Raw genomic sequence first — 27,127 nt, 5'->3', positions numbered from 1 at the left:
TCCTCACATGAACTGAGCTGAATGTGAAGCTAATTTTATAGGTGGCGCGACTGCATGTAAAGTCAAGAGACATGACTGCAGGCAGCATGAACTGGCCACCGGTTCATGTGACCTGAAAATAACTTAGGAAAAACTTTTCCATCCTAAAGCTTTATGACTCCAATTAATGAATGTACAGAGGAGATCAGGCTGGAGGATATTAACACAAAGAACAGGGGTTCATAGTAAGTTTTGAGATCAGTCAGTGTCTGAGCTGTCTGACTCAAACACAACACAGGTACACTACATACATGTCCAAAAGTTAATGTCTGTACAGTTGTTACATCTGCTGCATAAACAATCCAGTGGTTCAATTCATGTGAATAAAGCATGACAAAGATTCACTTCAGATTCTGAACACAGGTTAAGACACTCTGAGGACGCACTGAGACGCAGTTACTCACATTCACATTCAGAGGCGGACATGTCCACCTATCTATGTTGTATCTGTGGGTAAAGATACCAGTATTGTGAAGTCTTGAATGGCATGTGTATATGTGTATGAGCGTCTGGTTACAGACGAGGTGACAGCAGTGATTGTGTACGTTACCCACAGGGCTGGTTCAGTCCCGGTCAGGTGTTTGTCTTGGATGAGTACTGCGCTCGCTACGGTGTTCGGGGCTGTCATCGGCATTTATGTTACCTGAGCGATCTGCTAGAGAGGGCAGAGAATGGAGCCATGATCGACCCCACCCTGCTGCACTATAGCTTCGCCTTCTGTGCCTCCCATGTCCATGGAAACAGGTACAAATCAAACTGCTCACTTGTCTGAGGTTGTTTCCCCACAGGTACAAACTACCCTTAGATGCTAAAATGTGGTATTTTTTTTAATTTCTAAAACTCAAGTTGGAACAGGGAAATGCTGACAAATTAATGAGAAACAGGCCAGTCCACATATAAGGGACATATGATGCAGCATCTGTTTTTTATGCTTTGATTTGTTTCCTCCTGCATATCTATTGATTTTCTGTTTGCATGTTGCTTGCATGCTCACTTTTCCTCTTTCTTTTGTCTTTTTTTCCTGTAAAACCTATTTACCTTGCTCACTCTCACAAAATAACCTTCCCTCCACTGTCCCCCAAAACCCTTTACTTCCACACAACCACATCTAGTCAGCGTGTGTCTGAGTTGTTAAACTGGCCGGTATCTGAGGCCGAACTCGAACGAGCCCTTTTCCCCTCTGTCCCTGAACTCCCTGCCCACACTGCTAAGAGAGAACTCAAAATCATTGAGTTCATGAAGAAAAAGGACTTGAGGTCCCCAATTTTCTCAGGAAGTAGAAGGTAAGTCATTTCATAGTCTGTGGGGTACAGTCTAGATAAGGGGAAAAACAAAAACATCTCTTTGCAGGACATGGAAAAGCTCTTTCTCTATCATCTATTGTTTATGATAATATCTTGCTCACCAAAATCACTGCTGAGATCTGAGATAACAGTTTTTCAGTGGAGTCTACCAACATGAATGTTCATACATTTGAGCATTTAGTTTGTGTGTTTATAGGTGGTCCTGTGTACGCAGATGCAGTAACTACAGGGTCAGAGCTGAACCAGGCTCTGCAAAATCTCTATTATTCATGGCCTCCACCCAGTAACACCACAGTCCCATTACTCCTGCAGAGTGTTTTACCTGAAGACTCACATTGTAGTTCCTTTGATCATCATCTGTGATATGAAAACACCAGCTACTGTATGCACACAGCTACACAAAGAAATAAAAAATGCTCTTTCTGGTCATAGTGTCTCCTGTGTGGCTCCTGATGGAAGGAGAGGTAGCATTACTAGCGTCTGATTCACAAGTAGTTTAGTCAACTTTGCAAATTTTCAGCACTGGAGCAGAGAACAGAAACAAAGGTGAAGAAACAGGGCATGCATCGTGCGGCGCTTCTCTCCTTCCCCATCAAACTTCTTTATTTCCACTACAGTTACATTTGCATACAATCAGTGGCTCATTGAGCCACTGATTGTATGGCCAGTAACATCCAATCATATTCATGCAGGTGTACAGTGTGGACATTATAACCTGTCACTATCATTATTTACTATGCTGACTACTTGAAGCCCCCTCCACCACCACCTCCTTATGTGGTATTTAATATTGTTGAATTAACTAAGATTTATTTTCATGTATGTTTATTAATAGGATGGGCTCTTTAAAGGATAGGTTCACATTTTTTCAAGTTTGTCTTAAAACAATTGTCATGTCTTTATGTATACACTGAAGCAGGGTTTGCCTGCTGTAATCATTAATTCTCTTCATATTGGCCATTAGAATATCCCTTGCTAATATGCTTCCAATGTAAGTGATGGGGGACAAGATCTGAAGTCCTCCCTCTGTGAAAAATGCATTCCAATGTTTATATGAAGCTAATATGAGGCTTCATCAAATCAAGTGAAAACAGTCTTTTTAGTATATAATTCCCTCTTTGTGTTTTCCCGGACAGTATTATACTGTTGAGCTGCAGTGGGGGGATAGTAACAAAAAGAGGGAATGTACTAAAAAGATTATCTTAACTTTGGAGATATCCATTTGATTTGTTTAACCTAGAATGGCTGATGTGTCATATGAATTTCAGATTAACTTTTAAAACATTTTTGTTTTAAAAGGGATGTAGATTTCGCCCCTTATCTCTTCCATTGGAAGCACAGTAGAAATGGATCCTTTAATGGCCAGTATGAGTAGGAGGAATGATTACAGCTAGAACATTCTGTTTCAGAGTTCATATGGGCATCTGGCTGTTGTTTTAGGATGCACTTGAAAAACTGTGAACCTGCCCTTTATGTTGAAACCTTGTTGCTACTCAGATTCTTTGAGAGCTCCCTCAAACAGCAGAGTCTCTTCTGCCAAACCTAACTGCGTAATCATTTCCTATAAATAGTCAGTTTCTTGGTGAGTGTCTCTGACTAAACTTACAATAGTGGTTAAAATTTTGAGTGAAACTATGTTTGTGACATCCCCACATCTGATTTTTATAGATACCTGTCAACCAAATATTTACAGTGGTTGTGGCATAAAACAAAATTAGTAGCATATTCCTAAACTTGTTTTTAGAGGAGCAGTTTTCAGTCAGAGATCAAATGGTGTCATTTCCTGAAGGTTCTATAACATTCTAACAGGCTTGTGGTATGTGACACAGGAGTCATCTCTGCTTTATTCCAGTATGCACCCTGTTATCTAAGTTGCAGTATTTACCTCTTGTCTAATCTGCTCTGATGTGCTCAGACATCAAATCTGTCAACATCACAGTCAGCCGTCTGCAGATGAAGCGTAACAAAGACAGACGAGGGCCACTCCGGCGCTGAGGGCAAAGGTCAGGGAGGGCTGTCTGTCAGTGCCCACACCCCCGCCCCATTTCACCCTCCACCCCCCCATTTATCTATCTATCCATCCATCCATCCTTCCTTCCATCCTGCTGACAAACAGTGACTGAGGACTGAGGCCTTTTCTGATAAGGCTGGACAGATGGACAACACTCGCTCCAAGAGAAAGAGAGAAAAAAAGAAGAGAGGGACACATAGAAGACAAATATGATGAGAAAAGGAGTTTGATTGAAATCTGTGCAGAGAGTAATGTGGAGGTTCATCACATCCTTTTTTTTCCAGCAAAAAAAGGTACAAGGCATCAAAAAGTTGTTCCTTGCTGTCAAAGGACAGAGTTCAGCACAGTTTATTACTAATATTCAAAATAATACATGTAAATTCACATGTAAATGTAGATTTAAAAAAAAATCCAAAAATAATGGGCCCCACATATACCCACATCCACATACACACGCATCAAACAGAGACCTGGCTCTGCCAGTTCAGCCATCGTGCCTGGAGGTCGAGGCATGACAGGTTGACAGGTTGTCATGTGTGATGGCCGAATGTCTCCGCTGCCAATGCTGCTGCGCGTGCCCCCGTGCACACACCTTACCCAGACCACCCCACCCCCTACCCAAACAAATACACACAAACACCCCACCCCCATCCCTGCCTCCTAATAGCCTGCTGGCCCGGAGGTGTTGGTGCACCAAGTTGGAATCAGTTTCCCGGTTGCCTGTTAAAGTGTCAGGATTTGATTTCTGTCCAGCTAAATGTTGACTCCATTTAGATCGACTGTCTGTTACAAAATGTCTTCAAAATAAAAAAAATGAATCTCTGCTCTTTATTTATTATAAAATATACAGTAATTAAAATTGATTAGATGATAGCACCACTGCATATTTACAATTCAACTGAAGCTTTTCGCTACTATTACATCTTATACAGCTATAGATTATGCTTTATGAATCTAAAGTGAATGAAACACAATCATCAAAATCAGTGGGAATGAATGTGATGTGAAATTTCTCATGTACTGTACTTTTGGAATTGAATTCAAAATTTCAATTCCAACTTGAACACTCATATTATCTTAAATGCAACATTACATTTGATGCTGATAGATAGTATACCATCCATACACACGTGTAGGGATGTGCAGAAACATTTTGAGGTGCTATGGTTGTGAAATGTGTATTTCAAAATATTTGAGATTTTTCATATGGAATATGGTTTTGATAGGTAAAGAATTAATTAAATTGTTTATAGACCAATTGAAATGTTTTATTTCTGGAAAGTAACTGTTCAGCTTCAATATTTTTGGACTTACTTGGGGGTTGATTATTTTTATTATTGATTTAATATGGCAGTTATTATTTTTAACTGATTAATTGTTTGGTCCATAAAATGGGTTAGAGTTAGGGTCAGAAAATATATAGTGAAAAATGTGACAGGTTCACAGAGATCAAGCTGAAATTTTCAGATGTTTTGTTTTGTTGACCATCAGTCAAAACCCCAAAGATATTAGTTTAATGTCATAGAAAATTGAGAAAACCAGAACATATTTACATATTGAGAAACTGCAGTTAAAATTAGTTGAACAATCAATAATCAAAATAGTTTATAATATGATACATTTTCTGTCAATCAACTAATTCATTAATTGTTCTAATCCTTTGAGCTCTGCGTGATTATTTCTGGAAATGAGAGTGAACAACTATAGAGTGGAGTCTAAAATAATCAATTATGGATAGCAGCACACTACACATTATTAAATGTAAATTCCAGCTAAAGCTGCATTTGATATTTAAAAAAAAAAAAAAAAAAAAGAATGTTACATGGTTATGTACTTAAAGACCTGATGTGGTTGTCAGTTGTATGCAAATGAAGATGTGAAAGTGTTGCTGGCTTGTTGTCTGTCTGTCACTGATGGCTCATTTACTTGTTGTCGTCATCGGAGCTGTGAGGTCATTAGGTCAAGCAAACATGAGGAAGCTGCCAAGGAACAACGCGCGGCTAGAAAAAAAAAAGAAAAAAGAAAAAGAGAGCCCTGCAGGACTTAATTAGTGTGAAATTTTCCTCTTTCATTTTTTGTCACAATGTGAAAGGTATGATGACTTTTTACTGTGAATTTTTGTTATGACAACCCCTCTCCCATTTTTGTTTGAGGCTTGCACATACACATCTGATCACCAGCCACAAAACAAAGGGCTCAAGCCACTCATTATCATGCAAAAATAGTCAAAATAAATTATTCTTATTAACTGATCCAAAAAGCACCGGTTTGTTATGGTGCAGGTTCAGGCTATATTCATTAATTGTAGTATTTACAGTGTTACTGTTCTCTACAGTATGCTACAATTTTCATTAGTGAAAACTAGAACCTTTTTACCATTTTGGTGACTATCTAACCATGCTGTTAACACTGTATTTACTTTAAACAAATATGATAATGAATAAATCTTGTTTAGCTGCCAGCAAGGTGAATTCAACCAGTCTACAAGCTCAAACACTTGAGCTCCATCCCTCAGCTTGATGATTTTCAGCAGCAGAGGCCTACAGGTGGCTGTGACACACTGACAGTGTCTGTTCAAATGTCCATGAAAACTGAGGGGAGTCTGGATGAGATGATCGCTGATGCTGAGCAAACTGGTACCCCTCGAAATTGAACACAGCACCCATGGAGCAGTGCTGTGTGTGTCTGCAGCAAGTACACTACACACACACACACACACACACACACACACACACACACACACACACACACAGTTTCATGCTGTCTGCTGAAATGACATGTCAAAGGGGGGGCAGAGAGAGAGAGAGAGTGTCATGTCTCCTGCTTCTCATCATGCTGTCATGGCCACCAGTCCAGCGCCTCTTCTGTCACATGCACTCTGCTCACACTCCACCCAGACCCAACCATGTCACAAACAATAAACACATCAGAAACACACACACACACACACACACACACACACACACACATATACAGACACACACACACACCTGCTTGTAAAGCTGTAATTGCTATGTATGTATTGAAATAATCATGGAAATGCTGATTCATATAGTACAATAATGATATAAACATTATCATCTGCTGTTTAAATTGTCTTAAATACATGTGTTAAAATTTCAACTGAGCTAATATAAGTGTGATGTTACATTTCAGAACTTGTCATTGTCATTTAGGCATGTCTGCCGTTCACATAAATACGTTAATTCACTGATGTTATCTTTGAGAGAGATTAAAAATGTGTGTATGTGTGAATATGGAAATCTGCCAGTAATGTGTGTGTGCATGTATAGTAGCAGAGCAGACACCAAGTACATTTTCCTCAACTTGTGCCTCTAATAAAGTGTACTACCTTTTTAGATGACACTGATCACTAGTTATGATGAAAGTCAGCACCACCAAGTCTGAGGCCACATTTTCCTGCTGGAAAATTGTGGGTTGCTCACTTCCAGTTAAGAGTGAGTCACTGTCTGAAATGAAGAAGTATATCATGGTGGGGGTAAGATTGAATGTGAGATTGACTAGTGGATTGGTGTGGTGTCAGCAGTAATGAAGACACTCATGGTAAAGAGAAAGTTGAGTCTGAAGGTGAACCTCTTGATTTACCGGTTAACGTATGTTCCAACCCTCACCTATGGTCACAAGATTTAGGTAATGACCGACATCGGGGAAGAGATCACAGATACAAGTGACCAAAATGAGTTTCCTTCACAGGGTGGCAGGGGTCACTCTTCAGTGTTCAGTATGCTTGAAATGGACCAGGTCATGCAAAGTGTTGGGTAACCACGTCTGATATGGTTGTTTATACATGTCATGAATGCCCACACCTAAAGGTGGGGCGAAAGCCTGCCCAAGAAGTGATGGAAGTAGTTGTTTGAAGAGAGAGAGGTTCAAATGCTCTACTTCCACACCTCTGTACACCTGAATTGTTTGGCATAAAGTGAGTGTGCTTGGTTGGATTGTTGTTTTTGAAGGTTACAACATTTGTCAGACTTAGCCCCCTGTGCATTCCGATGATGGGATGGTGTGGTCTTCAGTTGCAGCACAGTGACACCCTCAGAGATAGGGTGAAGAGCTCAGACATCTGGAAGAAGATCGGATTGGATCCACAACCAGAACATACTGAAGGGATCATATATGCCTAGGAACGTTTTGGGATCCCCCAGTAGGAGCTGGATGATGTGACTGAGCCACCTTATTTAAACTACAGCCACTGTGACCTGGACCTAGAGAAGGAGAGGAAGATGGATGGACTGATAGATGGATTTTTACCAAAACATTTAGGAGGAAATAAAACCTCAAAGATCATCAATCCATACTTTACTGTGATATAGACTCTCTTGGAGGACAGTCTGCTTAAAGCAGTGATGTAGTGGGGAAGATTTTTAGCACGTATGCTATAGAACCCTTGAGGTACATACAGTCCCAACTGTGTGGGATCAGAATAATCACTGTTAACATCTGCATTTCTTTATTGACAATCACTGCAAGACCTTTTTCTGTGCTATGAGTTATATCCCAGACTGTGTCATAGGAAAAATGAAGATATTTCAAAATCAAATGTCATTCTATTCTTTCATTCCCCCTGGTATGAGCACATGCTGTGTCATTTGCCCTGAAATTTTAGTGGCATCTAGCAGTGAGATTGCAGGTTTTAACCAACTGAATAGCCCTCCCCTCACCCTCCCCTTCCAAGTGTGTAGGGGAACCTATGGTGGCCACAAAACCTGCAAAAAACACGAAAGGCCCTCTCGAGAGCCAATGTTTGCTTTGTCTGTTCTGGGCCACTGTAGAAACATGGTGGTGCAATATGGCGGGCTCCATGGAAGAGGGCTCACTCCCTATGGAGATATAAAGAGCTCATTCTAAGGTATTCTTATTTTCAGGTGATTATACACAAATTAACACATACTTATGAGCACATTCTGCTAGATGCCACTAAATTCTACACGCTGGACGTTTAAGACAGATTTTCTGTTCTGGAGGAAGTTTTTAAGATGTTTTTTTTTTTTGTCCCAACCTGAGTTTGATTATCACCTTCCCCTAACCCCAGTGCTCTGCTACTACACTTCTGAACTGTTAAGATCCGTGGTACACAGGCTTATATGCAACTTTAAAGTGTGTTGTTTTAGTTGTGCATGTTTGTACTCCCCTCAACTCATCAGTAGTGATAAAGCACAGGCCGGCCGCAGAGACTGCAAAGCCTTTCATTTCATGTCAATAAAGAGTCTATGGGGATGGTTTGTGTCGCTCTTGAACCTCTGCTGTTGTGTTTCAGGCCTGACGGTATTGGCACTGTAACCGTGGAGGAGAAGGAGCGCTTCGAGGAGATCAAGGAGAGGCTCCGGGTGCTGCTGGAAAACCAGATTACACACTTCAGGTAAGAACAATGTAAGACAACCGTGCACTGAACTCCTGCCAGTTAAGACTGTTGAGGTTCAAATGTTCAATGAAAATCCACTCTGTTGCCTCCACAGGTACTGCTTTCCTTTTGGACGGCCAGAGGGAGCACTGAAAGCAACTCTGTCCTTACTTGAAAGGGTAAGTCATTCCTACTGCTGGACAGATGCATTTTTTATTTAGCTTTCCCAAAACTATGAAGTAGGCAATGCTTAAAAGACAATTTTCAGTCGTCCTAACCTTCTTTGTGATCACTCATTTTGAAAGTCAATATCATCTGTATGTCACTGATCTGTTTTTACACTGTGTTCCTATGTGCAACCATCTTTCAAAAATAGTGTTTCAGCCAATATGACAAATCATTAAGCAAACACATTCACATCACTTGTCCTTTCATGATAAGGTTTTGTGCACAGTGGAAATGAAAACTGTTTTCATCTCTCTGTGTCTTTCATTTAAGGTTCTAATGAAAGATATTGTCACCCCAGTCCCACAAGAGGAAGTCAAGGCTGTGATCCGTAAGTGTCTGGAGCAAGCAGCTCTGGTCAACTACCAACGCCTGTCAGAGTATGCCAAATTGGAAGGTAAGCTACTGCTCATTCAGTGCTCCTATCTTAATCAGACAAGGACTTTTTCCTTTATGTCAGTGCTGTACTGGAGTAAGAGTACAGCATGAGCATTCTGTCTTGACATGGCTGTTAATAAGACAGCTCTACCTGCTAAGTCAGTTACACTGAGAGTCTCTTGTTACATATTGATTCACATGTGAATGATTCTAAATGCAGTGTCGAGATGATTTCTGATCGCAGTAGCACAGAGCTTGCAAAGGTTAAGCAACTGTTATTGGAGAGCTTATATAATATTGTGGGATAGTAGACAATTCTTTTTTAGCCAAGGTATGTAGACATCAGTTGAAATTAAGCCATCATATTACATTAGTCATGCTCAGGGGGGACTTTCATGTTACATACATGAAGTCAAATTATGATCATGTTTATAGCATTATTATGAATGGCATTCTAGCACAATGAAACATTTTTACTAACTGATGAAATTAGAAGTTAGGACATTTAGTCTCTGGTTTCCTGCTTTGGGATTGACTTCTGTAAGTTAAAACTAATGTACATAAAGCTACTTGCCACATATGTGCCTGTTAATGGAATCAATGGGAAGAGTAAAGCAGCTATAAGGTAGAATATTTTATTGCACTGCAAGTATGAATTACAAGACTGGCTGACGCAGAAAAGTAACTCCTAAATCTTTCTTTCCAGCTGCAGGAAAAGCTTCTCCAATCATCTGTCTCATCATATTTAATGGCATGATAGTTGTTTTAAGTAACAATGCTTTGTTTGTTTTGCCCTTTCTTCGGCCTATTTTAGTAGCAAATGTACAGTAAGTAAAAATGCATTCAATTCTCCTCAAATCTTTATGCTGACTTCGTCCACCATGCCTCAGCTTCTCTTTCAGAGAGTCCTACACTACCTCTGTCTCCTACTTTGGCCTGCCTGGTAGCTGAAGTGATGCTCCTTTTCCCTTTTTCTGCCTTCCTATGTTCCCTTGCTCTCTGATGACTTCCATACTCACTCCTCTCTTTTGCTTGTCTATTGGCTTTTGCTGCTTCTCATTAGTTGGTGTTTGAAAACAGGAAGGCCAATAAACAAGACATGATGAGACTGCCTGTTGTGGCAGTTCAGTATTTTATTTTCTCTGTTGCATGGTTCAGGTTTTCTTTAGTAGGCATCATAAATATTCTACAGACCTCTGAAACATTTTATCCTAAACTGAGGCAGATCACTTACCTGATACCTACTTATTCTTCAAATTTCACTGCACTCTTAACCTGCTGTATTTGTCACTCTAAACTAAGGAACACTGACATTTGGGACATATGCTTGTTTGCTGTCTTAGCCAGAGTGAGATAATGTCAGTTTCATCCCTGTGTGTCCAGTACAGAGATGGCTCCTGAATGTGCTTAGCTAAGCTTAGCACAAAGACTGGTAGTAGGAGGAAACATGCTAGCTCAGTTGAAAGAAGAAATACATATGTCAAAAACTCCAAAGCTGTTGCATTTTCTTAACGTGCAGCCATTCAATTAAAGAATCATCTGGGTTTTAATCACAGCTGGGACAGAGCTCAAACCTGGTTACCTCACTATAAGGACTGGCCTTTTGAGATGCTGCATGCAGTCACTGTACCTAGTAGTTATTTGTTTAATAACCTATCTAGTATAGGGCTGAATAAAAAAAAAAGATTTTCTGATTAAATGCAATTTTTATTTGATTGATCAAATATTGAGTCTTGAAATCCAGAGATCAATCTTTTAAGTTACAAATTAACGTAGATGATAGCTGGCTAAATTAGCTGTCATTATTCATGACAGTCCTGTAAATAGTGACGTGAATAGTTACAGTCTGTGGGCTAGAGATCTAGAGCAAATCTAGAAATCGCAACTAGGAACAGGCTGAAAAAACAGAAAACTCTGCACACTTACAGTTATTAATTATAACTTGCAGTTATAATTGAAATTCTTGTTGATCAAAGCCACGAATCCGACCTGCATTCAAGTCAGAAGAGGTTAGCTAGATCAGATAACGCACATTCAAGGATTATAAGACAGAAAACAGGCACATTTTCCAAAATGTTGTTGTTCAGTTAATGCTGAACTACTTCAAACAGTCCGTCCTCACAAGAAAAACAAGAGTATAGGTCTAAAATTCATGCCAGCAAAAACAACCAATAGTTACGTTTACGCCATCTAGTGGCCATAGTAATTATGACCCGGGACAGTGACGCTGCTCAGATGATGTCAATATATATAGGTGACTTGATTTTGCCTTAGGAGGAGGTGTATTGGGTAGATGGTGAGATAGTTGGATGGCAAAATATGAATTTTACTGCAGGAGACTACTGTCCTCTTCCCGTTTCCAGCTGTAAGTGTCATGTTTCCAACTGCGAGTTAAGAACATTTTTTTTAAAACCACAATGTTGTGGTGTTTACTGTTGCCATGACAGCGAAGCTTGCATAACTTTAAGGAAGTATAGACCACGTTTCAAGTGATCATTTTAACCCAAACCATGATCTTTCCCTAGCCCTAATTAAGTGGTTTTTGTGCCTAAACCTAACCAGACCTTAATCACAGCATTGTCACATCATAAAACATCATTATTTTTTAACAGTGATTCGGGAAGCCGGAGTGCATAACTACAGCTGCTAGATGGCATAAACATAACTATAGATTGTTTTTGTTGGCCTGAATTTTAGACCTTTACTGTTGTTTTTTTAAGAGGATGTGTTGACTCCAAATGGTCCGCTTAAGACGATGTCTGTAAAGAAACCATCACCTCCCTGAAGAAACTAAGGAAGATTAACCTTAGTATCTCAGTTGTGATTGTTGATTATCCCCAAATATCCTTTCCCTCATACTGGTGTGCTTCCTGACCTATGGGAAAAAAACTCTGATATTTCAGATTTTACCTCTGCTTGGCGGAACGAATGGTTAATCCAAAGTAGACAGCTCAGCTGACCCTTGAACCCCAGACACACACACATGGATACAGCCTACTTGTACCCTGGTACTTGTCTCTCATAGTAACTGGGGCGATGCCATCTCATTCACTCTGTTGACTTGCTAAATCTCAGCTAACTGTCCCCTCCCAGCTAAAAACATAGCCTGAAAACTGTAAACTCTAAGGTTGGACTGATATGCTGTTTTGCTGACTTTGGTCTAACAATGAAAATCAGACATGGGTCAGTCAGCATCATCCAACTCAGATACAAGATATGAGGCTTTGATGCAGTTTAATGATATATTTGTAAGGAATGCTCTCAAAGGTGCTTTATGTAGTATTTTAATTGTTTAATTAATTGCTACCGCATTACTCAATTAATTTTGATACATTAGTGTTATTGTATTAAACAAACAAGACGATCAAGGAACTTTTATCATTGTCTATATGGCATTTTATGTAATGCTGAGTTATTTACAGCTCAGAAAGAGATTGCTCCACTGCATAAATATATGGAATAACAACAGTTAGAGATTTAGTTTTATTTTGACATATGGACAAATTATGACATGAGTCAAATGAAAACAAAAACTCTATTTTACATTTAACTGTATGACACAACCATGTTATAACAAAAATGAATGAAGAATGAAAAGTATATTTTAAAATAAAGATAACAGAATAGAATAAAGATGAGAGAAATAATTTGTAATGGTTAATTCAAGTGTAGCAATAAATTATTCTTGTTTTGCTTTTCATGAAAAGAAAAATGACAGAAAGCTCAAAATGAAAATAAAAAAAACAAACTGGGCTTCTGTATTTGAGTTAGAACTGTTCTTTTTAAAATCTTATCTTATTATGACAAGTTAATGAAATGACAGAAGAGGATGCTGTTCTTCCAGTGCAGCTAAAGTATCTGGCAATGGCAGATGAGGGAAGGAGTCCATAGAAAAAAACCCTCCTCTTTAGTAAAGCTAAAGAAACCGCTGGTGTAACAAAGAGCCTACACTATAATCATTTTGACTGTGGTTTCATTTGATCACTGTAATTATACCACAGAATGATTCATCTGATAATACTACATTGGGATTTCAAAATGATACATATTGCACCTTTGATACAATATTTTGACCCTACCAAGAATACATTTTAGGGAAAAAACACTCTATACTTAATTCACCAATATGCTTTTATGGCATGAAATTGGTGAAATTGGCCTTGAAAACCTCATATCGGTCGAACCCTAGTGAACTCTGTGCTCGTCCTCTCTGACCCTGGCCTCTCGCATGCCTCGGTATCCTCCCTCTTTCTCTGTAGGGAAAAAGAGAGAAATGTATGAGCATCCTGTCTTCTGCTTGGCGTCCCAAGTGATGGATTTAACCATTCGTGAGTACTTTCCTCATTCCCCAGCCTCACCCTCCACCTCTGCACCCTTTTTATTTTACTCTTAAACCAGCATGCACGCCCAACCACTGCAAGTGACCTCACATTTTTGTCATTCCTGATGTCTTCAAAGGTTGAATCTGTTGTTTCAGTCTGTAAAGTCTTCTTGTTAGTTTCTTAAAACGCTTCAAGATGAGACACATTACAATCTGTCTGCAAGCTTGTTTTCTGTCCTGCCCGAATCAAATGTACTTTGTCTGTCTGCGACTTGAATGCATTTTTACTTTGCTTGTGTGTAAATCCTCTTCAGTGTTTTAGATCATGGTACATTCAGAGAGGACACCCACATTCTACAGTTATTTGAAATGTCTTTGGACCCAATTCAGGCCAGCTATCAAAGTGAAGGTTACACATTCCCATTGTGAAAATGCTGATGTCTTTGAATGAAACCACCTGCTGATACTGAGGGAATATATTACAATTATTTCAACAGGTTTTTAAGCTTTTTCTAATTTCCTCATATTGGATTTTAGGTCAAAGTGAAGATGCTATGTGTTTTATGTCTGTTTTTCTTCCTTTCTTCTTGTATATCACAAAATGTACTTAAAGAAGAAACCTTTGGCTCAAAGGTTGCCGATATATGTCATCTAGATAATCTGATTTACCATCAATCTCTTTCTCTCACCTCCTTCCTGACACATTCCTGCCTTTCTCTACCTCCTCTCCATCCTTGCTACCTGTTCTTTTTGTATTTTTTAAAACTCTCACTTAGTGGAGAAATCTCAGAAAAAGCTGAAGGATCCAGGTGACATTGTACTGTCTGTCTGTCCTCTGCTGTTAGCTCATCCCTGACCAGAAAACACCCAGTCTACCTTAAACCATACCACCATGAACCCTGTCACAACCTTCCTGATACTTACCTGATCAAAGTCAAAGGAACATCACAGGAAATGTGCCAAGAATGTTGTGATTGCATAAGTGTATGTTTCCCACCCTGTGGTGTTTTACGCTGCTCTGAAACCTCAGAAAGGAGATGTAACTTTTCTCGAGATAAGTTTAGTTCAATAGTTCAATAATATAAAATACAATGTCAAATTTGGTCTCACCCAATTGAATTGAGCATAGGAACTGTTGCAACATTGACAAACCATGATAGGAGAGAAGGAATATGTTGATGAGTAACCCAGGAGAGACAGACAGAATGCCATCATCCAAGCATGGAAGAAAACATTATTTGCATGAAGTTAGCATTCTTCTTTAAGAAGGCCATGAAAAACTAAATGTGTGTTTAAAGCCACTATGTGTAAAATGTTTATGTGATTATAAAATATTATTTCTGATGGCAACAGTTTTTGTTTGTAGAAAAGTTACACAATTCCAGTAGTAATGTTTGCAGTCTATGTGTTGCTTTAAACCTATTCCTATCAGTGTTCTTTAATACAACCAGTGGACAATTTCAAATTGGATATTTTCAAATCCTACACATAATGGCTTTAAAAACTGCATTTCACGTCAAAGTGACTTGAGATCAAAACTAATCCAAAGCAGCATCTACTAATTCTTGTACCTACATTAAGGCAAAAATCTAGAGTTGAACGTTTACTAAACAGAAATAAGCAAGTGCTCCATCCAAAAGAAACTGTACCCAGCAACAAGTTACACAATGTCAGGTTAAAGAAGACCTTCAACCTTGCAGTATCACAAATATTGTCACTACTGAAAGAATGCAAAATATTCCAGTTCAAAACCTGAAAACTCATAGTTAACATCTATGAAGTTGTAAATGACCTGATTAAGTTCATTAAAACTTGACGTGTCATTGTTACACATTTAAATATTTGAAAAAATACAACTTCATAGAAAATGATTGCTCTTTGATTTACACAACTAGACTTCCAAACTCTGATGTAATCCTGCTGACTTGACAGACATTACTAGATCCGAACAATCCCCCATTTGAACCAGTACAGAAGTCCCATTCTGTGGAAGCTTTCAGCCATGTTAGCATGACTTAAGCTCCACCAGGCAATCCCCCATCAGCCCGCTGTGTTGTCCACAACATCACTGAGCCACAAGAGCTCTGCCAGTGGGTGGACTGAACACAGTCATGACTCTGACATGGCCAATTCAACTCCTATAAAGCCCTGTGTGTGTATGTGTTCTTATCCAACAGAATGATGTTGCTGACATCAGAGTGAGACAGTATAAACTGGACCATTACACACACTGTGGTGTTTTTAAGACATTTAATGTGTCTTTATTCCTACATTCGAACCTTGACCTGTTGAACTTCTTGAACTGCTTCCATTTAGCACACTGACATTATTGAAGAGTTCTGCAAGAGTGAAGGAAAGTGGGTGGGGCAGTGGATTCCAGTAGTATTTCCTCCACATTTTTATGTAAGTTAGCTTTTTTTTATATAGCATTTTTCAAAACAAAGACAGACAAAGGGAGCAGAAGACAAACACGGTGATAATAAAAAAAACAATCAAGTTATTGTTTTTTGAAAATGCTAATAAAAACAACCTCATTTTAAGATGCTGTTACAGTAAAAACAGCAATTCTTACAGAGGAGTTTAGACCAAGAATGCATTCAAAGGCAAAAGCTTATGGTGGCTAATCTTAGCTAACTTAACCTTGATATTGTTGTGTAACTTTCTGACATGGCTGTTATACTTGTGCTGCTATTAACCTTCATTTTAACATTTAACTATCCTGTAATCACTACTTGGGCCACAGTGGTTTCTGTTCAGCAAACGTTACATAGAATCGGTGACAGGAAGTTAGTGAAGAAATGCTAATACTAGTGTAATGTGTGATCACTATCTCTTTTGTTATTTAACACCTCACCACAGAGCTCAGGAAGAGTTGGAGCTGAGTTGGAGTGCAGACTAGCTTAGTGAGGTGGACAAAATTTTACACTAGTTAAGGACATGTCATGATAAAAGCATGGATGAATTTTCAGAAAGTTTAATTTTAAAAGAGAGCCTCAATGTTTCAATTTAAAGATCATCTGCAGACAAGTTTTAAGACATATAAAAATACTTCAATTCACTGCTTTGAATGTTAATTTGTGTCTAATTTCCAAACAAAAACAGTTAAATTACTTTGTTAAAATTCTTAAAATGACATCTACTTTACAGCTTCTCTCTCACTGAATCTATGAATATGGAAATATTTTTAATTTCAAAAGTTTAACCACTGGATGCAAGATGTCTCCCACTTTACTTAAAAGTCCATTCTCAGTGTATGTGTGCTGGAGGCTTCAGGTTTCCACATCAAACTTTTGTAAGTTGCATACTGGACCACAATTGGCTTCCAAGCTAGTTGTGATGTCACAAGTCATGCGTGTTGGTAGGTCGGTAGGTAGATAGTGGAAGAAAAATACATTTCGGTTCATCTCTGAATTTCTGGAGTTATGTAACTCTAACTCTACTCTCTAATCCTATCAGGACTTGGGTAAAATATAAGGCCTTTCTCAATCTGCATTCTTGTGTGTACTTGTGATGTGGACTTGAGGGTGAAATGTCATTGGTCACAGCCCAAGTATCATTTCAAGTCTGCATCCAGCCAAGTACGGTCCAAACAGCTGGAAATGTTCATGCCCCGCCCGTTTTATTGAGGATACTTTGGGAGATGAGGTGTGTGGACTTTGCAGCCTTTGCTATGGAGAACATTTCAGACAGAGCTGAAAAAACACCTCATTTCTGCACACAGGAACAAAACACTGCAGCATAGCAGCTGAATTGATACAAAACAAATTAAAACTTAAAGCTTTCTGACTGGATGTTTGCTACAGCTGCAGTGCTTCGCAGTGCCCTGCAGTGCAGTGCAGTGCAGTGCTTGGACTCATTGTTGGCATCACTTCTGAATTTGTTATGTACAAAGTCTTGTACCTTTGACTACAAGATTTGTGTCATACCTATTCAAGTGTAGAACATGCTCCAAAGGCAAGTACTGAATTGGATTTTTACTTTTAGAACCCTGGCCATCCAATATAACCCCACCCACTTCTCTACTCTGTTATAAGTGATAATGCACAATGAGGTGTTCTGATTATGAGAATAATAGATGAGGTGGAGGTAAGGACCGCCACTCTGCTTTATGTCATTGTGTTTCCACTTAAGAGTCCACTATTCTCTATCAGAATATGTTGGAGTGCATTATCATGCTAAAACCATGGCTACTTGCCAAAGGAAAAATAAAGCAAGGCTACACTAAAACCACTAATCAGTTGAACCCATGTTTAGGTTTATGCCATCAGGCATCTGACAACCAGTCTGTCAATCAGAAACAACTATCGTACTTCCTCAAATAAAAGATGGTAATCAATTAAAAGCCGGGTCTCTGATAATGGCCAGGGGCGCGGTCGACATGAACAAATAAAAGTCAGCCCCAGAAAAAGGCTGGGTAAAAAACAAGGGTGGATAAACTCCTGCTGCCTGTTATATAATGTTCATGCCAGTTAAGCATAAATAGTAGTTACCTGGATGTACCTTCAGTCCTATGAGTACATGCGTCGCCCTCTAGTTGACCGTCAAAGAGATGGGAGGGGGACGGAGGAGAAGCAATATCATTTAAGTACGGGGATAACGATGCATAATTTAATAATGACAGTAGCAACACTGCATGAGTATGGGTAACCAGGGTAACCAGGGTAACTTGGCTAAGCCAGTGAGCATACCTCCGTGAGCATGCTACCCACATAGTACAGCTAAGTGGTGCACTGCCAAAACGTTCTGGGTGGAACTCAAGTGCTAGAATTATTGTTCCACACGTCGGAGTAAGTGGATTACTGGTAATGCAGTAAGAAAAATTTTACAGAGCAAACGGAAGCAGATAAGAAAACAAGGAGGCTTCATACTAAAATATGAGCAAATATACTTATCAAACAGAGGGAATTAGAAATAAAGGCCTCTCTCTAATATAAGCCTGCTTCCAACAAAGGCCTAGTACCCTCTGCAGTTGAGATAGATAAAGGCCCCAGCCACTATTTGAGTAAAAACGGTTTGTTTTCTGGCTGTGGTATAATTTCAGTCCTCTCACTGAACATGCTAAAAGACATAGTTGGGAGTCCAAATTACATTCAGTACAGTATTGTATGATACAACTTCATCACCTGAAACAATCAAACTGTAAACTGATAACCGGCAGCAATTCTGCTGTGAGAGACAGATATATCTGAGGCAAAAGCAGTCAGATACACAATATAACCACTACATTACTGCATGATGAGTGTTAAATGTACATGCTGTTTACATCCCTCGTCACGCCCATGTTTTCTCTGGATGACAACATCACTGCTCTCCCACACTGACAGAGATGTACTCATTCGCTACAGACAACAGGCCATCACTACTTCCAGTCACCCAACAATTCCATCAGCACTCATGAGGATAGTATTGATATCAAAAATGCTTTAACAATATGTAGTAAACCTGGAAATACAGTATAACTAGTGCTGGGTACAGAGTGTGTTTAATGCACATGAACTTCAATTAAATATTGAATAAAATGAACACAATTATGATTTAAATCAGGAAAAATCTGACCTTAACTGACAGTTCTCTATAATTGATGCTACAAACACTCTTTAAGTATTAAGGTCTGATACCCAGCCCTAATTATAATAACACTATATATTTCACTATGATATTTCATGCTTGTATTTTTAATATGACCATAAGATTGTCCCAGTGATTTAGGCTGAGGCTATAGACTGGACTAAGGATCACTTTTGAGGCAACAGCTATATCCAAAATTTGTGAGTGACTTAATCCTTTAGCACCAGTGTTTTGCAGTAGGCAGGATAACATGCATGTTGTATATTTTTGTGCAACCTCAGACCAAGGGTGTTCTTATACACCTTATGTATAGGTTGCATGCACACAGTAGTAACAACACCCTTTGTTTAAGAGAGAATAAATACTGATCAGACTCAGAGGCTGCCCACACTGACCTTTGACCATTGTGCTCCAGAGAATGTAGGGCGGTTAGTCACCCCTGCCAAAAAACTGGAGGACACCATTCGCCTGGCAGAGCTGGTGATTGAGGTGCTTCAGCAGAATGAGGAACACCATGCTGAGGTCAGTGTACTGGTATAAATGCATCAACTGCACACACACACACACACACACACACACACACACACACACACACACACACAAGCTTCTGGTTTCACTGTGGAATGAGCTGGTGGAAAGAGCGGCAACTGTGTGTGCAAAGCCAGCTGTAGGAAGGGAGGAAACCTCTGTCATCAAAAAATATGGAAATGTGTGTGTATGTATCTCCTACACAGTCAAACTAGAATTCACAATAAACTGTCAATAAAAGATGAATAAAGAAATATGATTCACAAAAAAGATAATCTCGTAATAAAAGAAAGTATATTAGTTGCTAAGAAAGGACAATGGGCATCATGCAAGAAGCACTTGTATGAACAGATTTGTTTTTTAATATGCATGTACGAGTGATTTAAAAACATTTGTGGCATTCATCAATTTTCTTATACTCAGAATTTAGGATGTGGATTATTCTAATGATCACATTTCAGGACCTGCACCTCCTCATGAACAGGTGACATTCATCAGGCTGAAACCAGCGACTAACGACAAATTCAGGCAGTTAAGAGAGTTTGTTGAATCCCACGTAGGATTTTCTTGTTTTCCTCCTGTTGCTTTGTGCAAGAACAAATATAAAAGAAAAATAAGAAAACATTTATGCATGAGGCCCATTGTGTTTTAGGATGACACTTAAAAGCAGAGACACTGTCAGTCAACACTGTCAGTTGATTACATATTTTTGCCCATTTACTGTGGATGCTGTGCTATTTGCATTACTGTAACTCACTTTCTTTTTGTCACTTCAATACTTAACCAAACAAAATTGAGTTATTCCCTCTCTGCTTTTTATTCCAATGATTTATTTGGTTTGCGGGGAAATGTTTGAACAGGGAAAAGAGGTATGTGATTGTCTAACTGATCTTGATGCCATATTCCCCGTCTCCTACCCCACCCTTACTGTAAGTCCTATGCATGCACTTAATGATACGGCTATTGTTGCAGCGGATCATTAATGTTTCCCTTCTCAACAATGACCCAGAACCCCTTTCAGCTTGTGGTTACTGCTAAACCAGTGCTTGTGGCAGTGCTTGTTAGCTTCTAAGCTAGCAACAGTTTTTCCTTTGGTGATGAGGAAGAGAGGCAAGCACTAAGGCAATTTGTCTTATGCCCAACCTAGAAAACAAAGTGCAGAGCTTTTGATGCTGAATGTGTAATTATTTGTCTGAAACAGTTCAACTCTGTACTTTGCTTTCTCAGAGTTTACCCCGAATCATCCCTGAATATGCTAACCTGTTTCCCGTGTTTAGTCATGTGTCATTTACTCTACCAAGTCCAGTAAGTGAGCTCGGGGAAGGTGTTGTGTGACCTTCCATTCCCTTAGAGAAACCCATTCCTCTCCATTGGACTCTTCAGCACACACAATGGAGGAAATGTGAGGCATGCTTTGTGTGATCAGAGATTACATTATTACCTCCTTTGCATTTCAATAAAATACATTACACTGCTGCTCATATAATATTCACACACTGGTGAGATAGCCTAACCAGCATTAGACTCTGTGAATTTACCGAAACGAAAAATTGAACTGATACCAATGCCAATGTGAACACAGTCAGACCTTAAGGTTGTTTTAATTTAGTGTTGGTAGATTCTTTCAGTTTCACATATGTGGCTCTGATGCTGGTTATTGCTCATCCTATTTACTAACCCCACTTTGTGCCTCTCATGTAATCATCAATTTTATATTTGAGATTTTCTACTCATTATTATGTTTGACTTGAGCCACAGTTTTTGTCAAGAATGAAACTGCAGAAGCGTCTCAAAGCTTATGTTTTTGAAAACATTTCATACCTCTGCACTGCCTGCCACTTAATAATAGTCCTCTTACTGGTGGCTAGACAGTCACAGCGGCCTAAACAACTGGACGAGTAAGCAGCATGGATGTATTATGACAACTGGATACAAAATGGTCACCAATTTTCTTAAGGCTTACACATTCTTGACCCATTGTCGTGGCACTTGCACTCCAATGAGGAAAGACAACTCTCAATATAGCAGTGTTTCCCCTATAATAGTACAGGCCTAGTGGGCCGACGGGCCAACGAGAACCCCCACCAGGCCAAAAGTATTTTTTTAATGCCAAAAATAATAATATTTTTTTAATGCCCCTCAAAGCAGTCAACCCAGGGGAAACACTGTGTAGTATTGTTACAGTTTCTTTAATGCTCAAAGCATGGCACTCAATACAGACAGAGGAGTGAGCCCCAAACAGTGGGGCGAATACTTCTTAATCTATTTCACACCAAGGAGGAGTTGTTGTGACTACTTTATGCATGATTATATCCAAACAGACATCTGGATCTGGTGGGATCTGTTTCAGAATAAACAGATGTTCTTTGTTTCTCTTTCACACTAGAACATACTGTTCAGATGCACAAACATGATTTCTATGACTATCACCAAGCATTATAACCTTTCACAAGTTCACACAAGCATTTATACATATTCATACAATAATTTCTTTCACACCCATAACACATGAGCTGTAGAGTCTTTTCTCTGGGTGAGCTGTTTGACTGCTTGCATACATGACCGAAGTTTGATAATAATAATTGTTAAATATTGTTTTTTGATTTTTGGGTTGTTATTTTTTTACATTTTGATAAGGATCCTTTCACTTTGCTAGTTAAGTATTGTGACCAAGATATGTACTGGGCAGGAAAGTTTACAGGAAACACAAATATTTTTAAAATACATAAAAATAAACTACAGATATATCTGCAATAAGCTAAAAACAGCTGATAATATGGGCCTGCTGATCTATCGATTGGGTTAAATTCATAAGCTCCTATTTGCAACAGTAAGTACATTTTCAAAGTAATGTTATGCTGCCCAGATTACCCTTTGTATCAACATAATGAGAAAACATTTTTCTGAACATATCTGTAAAACCTTCACTGTCAATTCCTGACAACTAAGGCAATAATAATAGTTGTATGGTATTGTTCAGAAATCTCAAAGCTCTTGGTTAAAGTTAGGGGGAGAATGGTGGTCTTGGTCTTGGTAACGATGACTTGGACCGCAAGACAGGAAGTGTTTCCTTTTTCAATAGTTAACCAAAATGATACTTTCCCGAACCCAAGCAGAGTTTTAGCTGTCTAAACCTAACAACACAAGAAAGGGATGATGCAAAGCCCAGAGTCACAGTCCTGAGCTTTGTTCCTCCAAACATCCAAACGTCCACCCTGACAACCTCCCTACAACATCTGTGCAAGCATAATGTAACACTTCATGAACTGCCAATAAACATAATCCAAAATATATTTGGCAAAGCCATTTAGTAGTATATAAATGTCATTTAAAGTACAGTTTAACAAACATCCTGCCACAAATTTTTGTTAGGCAGTTTTTTTTATTTTTGTTGAAAAGAATGTTTTTTCTGTGTGACTGGAATGTAATGATCAGTGTAAAAGTCTTAAAGGTAAAAATTGATGATTATCTGAGTGGCACAGACTGGGCCTACCTTCTAGCCAACTATCCAACACCCAACTATCCAATGCTAAGAACTCCCATGGCAAGTGCATGAACCCCCCCCCCACCACCACCATGTAAGCCCATGGGTACATTCACATTACAGTGTTGACAGCTTGATGTGAATGAGCAAACACCATGGATCCTTAGGGGTCCCTCTTAAGAGGCCACGACAAGTGTGGGGGCGCATGGAAGAAAGCAAGAGTTTTTGATGTGCATGAGAGTAGCCTGGTCCCTAACAGTCACTCCACTGCATCTATTCAATGGGGTAATATGAGTGTGGTGCAGCTTGCTAGCTTCTTTCTTCTGATTGACTCGCTGAAGGAGCTGCGGGTGAGTGTTTAAGTAGCTCCCTGCCATGCCTGTCAAGGAGCTGCTGCTGTTTCCTCTGTGGGCCAACAGAAAAGCGTGTGATTTTCCGTGCCCAAGCACTGTTTTTTCTGCTTCGAGTTGTGAAGAATCCTTCCCCGGAGATCACACAGTGAAGTCGTTGAGGCAACAACTTGATTTCATATGTTGAAAAGTGAGAAGGAGAGCCAAGAGTCTTTGCAATAGCTCAGTGGAGTTACATTACATCTCTAACCATTATGGTGAATGAGGTCAAAACTATTAACTCTAAATTCTTAAAGACATGCCCATTGGGGAGGACTTAAATGTATTTTCTTTTCATTCTCAACCTCTTGTCATCTTCCACTCCCTGTTCTCTGCCTTCTTCCCCCTCACTGTCTTTCCCTCTCTCTGTCTGAAGGCCTTTGCATGGTGGTCAGACCTGATGGTGGAACATGCTGAGACGTTCCTGTGTCTCTACTCGGCTGACATGGATGCAGCTCTTGAAGTTCAGCCGCCGGACAGCTGGGACAGTTTCCCCCTCTTCCAGCTGCTCAACGACTTCCTGAGGATAGACTGTGAGTGGGGATCTATTAAAAGGAAACCTTCAATATTCAGCATGAAGTAGCTATGTGTGCCTGGCAGTTGGTCTAGCAGGTCCTGTAGTAATCTCATAGTACACATCATAATAAAAAAAAACAACAACACATGCATTAGGCACGATAGTATAGCACTATATGTACAATTTGAAAAAAAAACACATTGGCATAATAATTTTCACCTCACTTTATTTGTGCAGATTTGACCACTGGGGTGTTTTTACAGTCAGTGCTTTTTCACCAGAGACAGCTACTGTAGAGACTATATATACATTAGCTACCTAGCTACAATATACACGCTATCTATGTGTGTGGGGAGTGTATCTGTCTTTGTGTGACAGACACCCATTGATCTCAAAACATACCAGGATTCTAGTTCTTTATTTTCCTTCAGTTTCTTGTTCCTCTTGTCATGTCACAAAGTCATATAGCTTTAGAATAAGCAGGAAATTTTTGACTTTACTGACTTTGTAAAGTTTTTACATCATTATACATGATCTTTGGACATTATTATAATTTAGTGCTGACTGCAAAATATACTTTTTTTTCAGTCAATATCTATATATATTGTCAATATTTCCATTCGACCTAAAACTTCTCTTAAACTGAAAATTCCTTAGAAGTATATTCACAACCTGAACCTATTTAAATAAATAAATTATACCAAAAAAAAAAGTTAAATGATAAAGTCAGCATGCTGACATGCTAAAATGACAATGCTGACATGCTGATTCAAAGCAGGTATTATGTTTAACATATTCATCATCTTAGTTTAGTGTGTTAGCATGCTAACATTTGAGAATTGGCACACAACACAAAGTACAGCTGAGGATGATGGGAATGCCATTGGTTTGCAGGTATTTGGTCATAAACCAAAGTATAGATGAAAAATTGGAGAGTCAGAAAAAGTCACATAATTGTGGAAATTCATCCGGTAGTTTTTGAGACATTTCACTAAACTCTCAACTGCACAGAGGCACTGGAGGAAAAATCAGAGGATCACCAAAATCCTGAGGATTCATCCTCTAGGTACCATTAATGACTGTGCCAAATTTCATGGCTATGTCCATTTTGGGAAGTGGGGTGTCTGTTCCTAAAGGACTGCCATATGATGGGTTGGAAATAGCTTTGTTTCCCAAGTTTCCCACTTTATTACCAAGGAAATGTTTCTAGCATGATCAGTGTCGTTTTTATCACCCAGCTTTTTTATTATGATCAACTACAAAAATCAAGACCATTTCTGATGAATGTTTACAGCTGCTGTTGAATGTGTGTCGTCTTATGGCCCAGAGCGGTTTACATACTGAACTGTGTGTGTGTGTGTGTGTTGGTGTGTGAACAGGACCAGGAGTGTCTGACTGAAGATAATGGTTAGTTCTTGATGTTGGTTGCTGCAGGCCAGCCATCTCTCTAATGAACTGCATGCAGTTGCCTGCAGGAACACTGTAGAGCTGTCCGTGGTCCTGTAAAGGATACACTTCACTGTTCACAATGTGGACTCAATCTGCGGGGTGCTAATTGTCCCTGGGGAATGCTTCCCCTTTTCAGTTTGTCAGTCGGGAGTCAAGGAGAAGGCAGAGCATGGTCCACTCATTCAGCTGAACAGAGGCAATTGCAAATAGCTTGTTATGCTCACTTGTTTGTGTCATCAAATTGGCCCCTTTTCATTTACTACATATTGTCAGATTGTGTGAAAATGGAAATGGAAGTGCATAGCAATGGACGTAGCTACACCAGCCAGCCGTTAACAGAGAAAGGAAATGAACTGTATTCTGTGGGCACTAATATGATGACTATAATAAAAACAGACCCCTACAAATATTTTGTAAATTTTCTTGTGCGCTAGAAATTGACTTCAACTTTCTTTCATTCATTCATTTATTCAACTTTGATGCAACAGATAAAATAACCATTTGCTATCAATGTTAAAAAGTATGAAATTAGAAAAACAAAAATCTAGGCAGTGTTGGTTGTCTATACTCTCATTGGCTAAATTATTTGACTGAAAAACAATTGTTTAGATTGTCAACATGTGTAGTTTGTTTCATCTGTAGATTGCTTTAAGACACATTTAATTGATTTTCTTGGTCAACAATAACTTGGTTCATCTTACCACCAAATCCTCCAAGACCTCTAAATTGATTTGAAAGGACAAGTCTAGTGTTATTCTATAACACTTTTGTTATTGCCAACAAATCCCATGAAAAGACCAACAATGTGTTAGTCTGTCTCTCAATACTTTTTGACTTCCCTACCCTGTCTGTCTTATCCAGTGGTTACCACTAAATATATAAATCTTTCAATCACAATTTAAAAAAACAGACTAATACCTTCCTAAAACAGCTGGTCAATGTAGTTTTTAGCAAATGTTACTCTAACAGAGAAATAAGATATATCAGACTTAGGATACACACACAATACTGTTGGTAGATCATTTCATTGTTGGTTTGGCTCTGCATATGAGATTTTGCTTTAATGTGGTTCTGTATTCTATATGGTTCTCTGTTTTATAACACAAGAGCACATCATCAATGAATGTGCATTATACATAATGCACTCTTTAGTTAAATTATTGTCCAATTTTTAATTTAGTTGAGCACCATATTGATACTTGGAGGTTTTTGTTGTTTTTTGTCATGGAGTCCTAAAATCCTATTTTCTTAAATCAATGACATTGTGTTTAAAATGAAGTTTTAAAGAAAATAACTGACTGTATGAAACAGAAATTAAAATGAGATTTAAAAAAGTTGCAATATTTTTATAACTTAGTGATAGGCATATAAAAACAGTTAATTAGTCAAAATACAAGGTTTTTACAGTATACTTGGCAAGATTCAGGCTCCTTTCAAGAGGTTCTCCAGCAATTTTCATAAAGTCTGGGGACTTTGAAGTCACATCCAAGCAGCAGAGGTCGAGATATCCCGACTTATAAACCCTAGTATGGGTCAAAATCCAAAAAATTTG

General features: G+C 38.9%; 1 protein-coding gene across 2 annotated transcripts in view; it reads left to right on the top strand.

Moving 5' to 3' along the window:
• cadpsa (Ca2+-dependent activator protein for secretion a) overlaps nt 1-27,127 on the top strand; it is a 202,536-nt gene that overhangs the window by 125,096 nt on the left and 50,313 nt on the right. The window contains exons 13-19 of one of the 2 annotated variants that reach the window (XM_042406222.1): nt 596-783; nt 8,633-8,734; nt 8,832-8,895; nt 9,215-9,338; nt 13,579-13,647; nt 19,624-19,730; nt 23,986-24,142. In XM_042406222.1, coding sequence (XP_042262156.1) covers nt 596-783; nt 8,633-8,734; nt 8,832-8,895; nt 9,215-9,338; nt 13,579-13,647; nt 19,624-19,730; nt 23,986-24,142 — 811 coding nt within the window. The remainder of the gene's footprint in view (nt 1-595; nt 784-8,632; nt 8,735-8,831; nt 8,896-9,214; nt 9,339-13,578; nt 13,648-19,623; nt 19,731-23,985; nt 24,143-27,127) is intronic. The other variant, XM_042406221.1, reaches the window with a different exon arrangement.

Source organism: Thunnus maccoyii, chromosome 3 (assembly GCF_910596095.1).
Source record: "Thunnus maccoyii chromosome 3, fThuMac1.1, whole genome shotgun sequence".
Classification (NCBI taxonomy): Eukaryota; Metazoa; Chordata; class Actinopteri; order Scombriformes; family Scombridae; genus Thunnus; species Thunnus maccoyii.
This window is presented reverse-complemented; position numbering and strand designations above follow the sequence as displayed.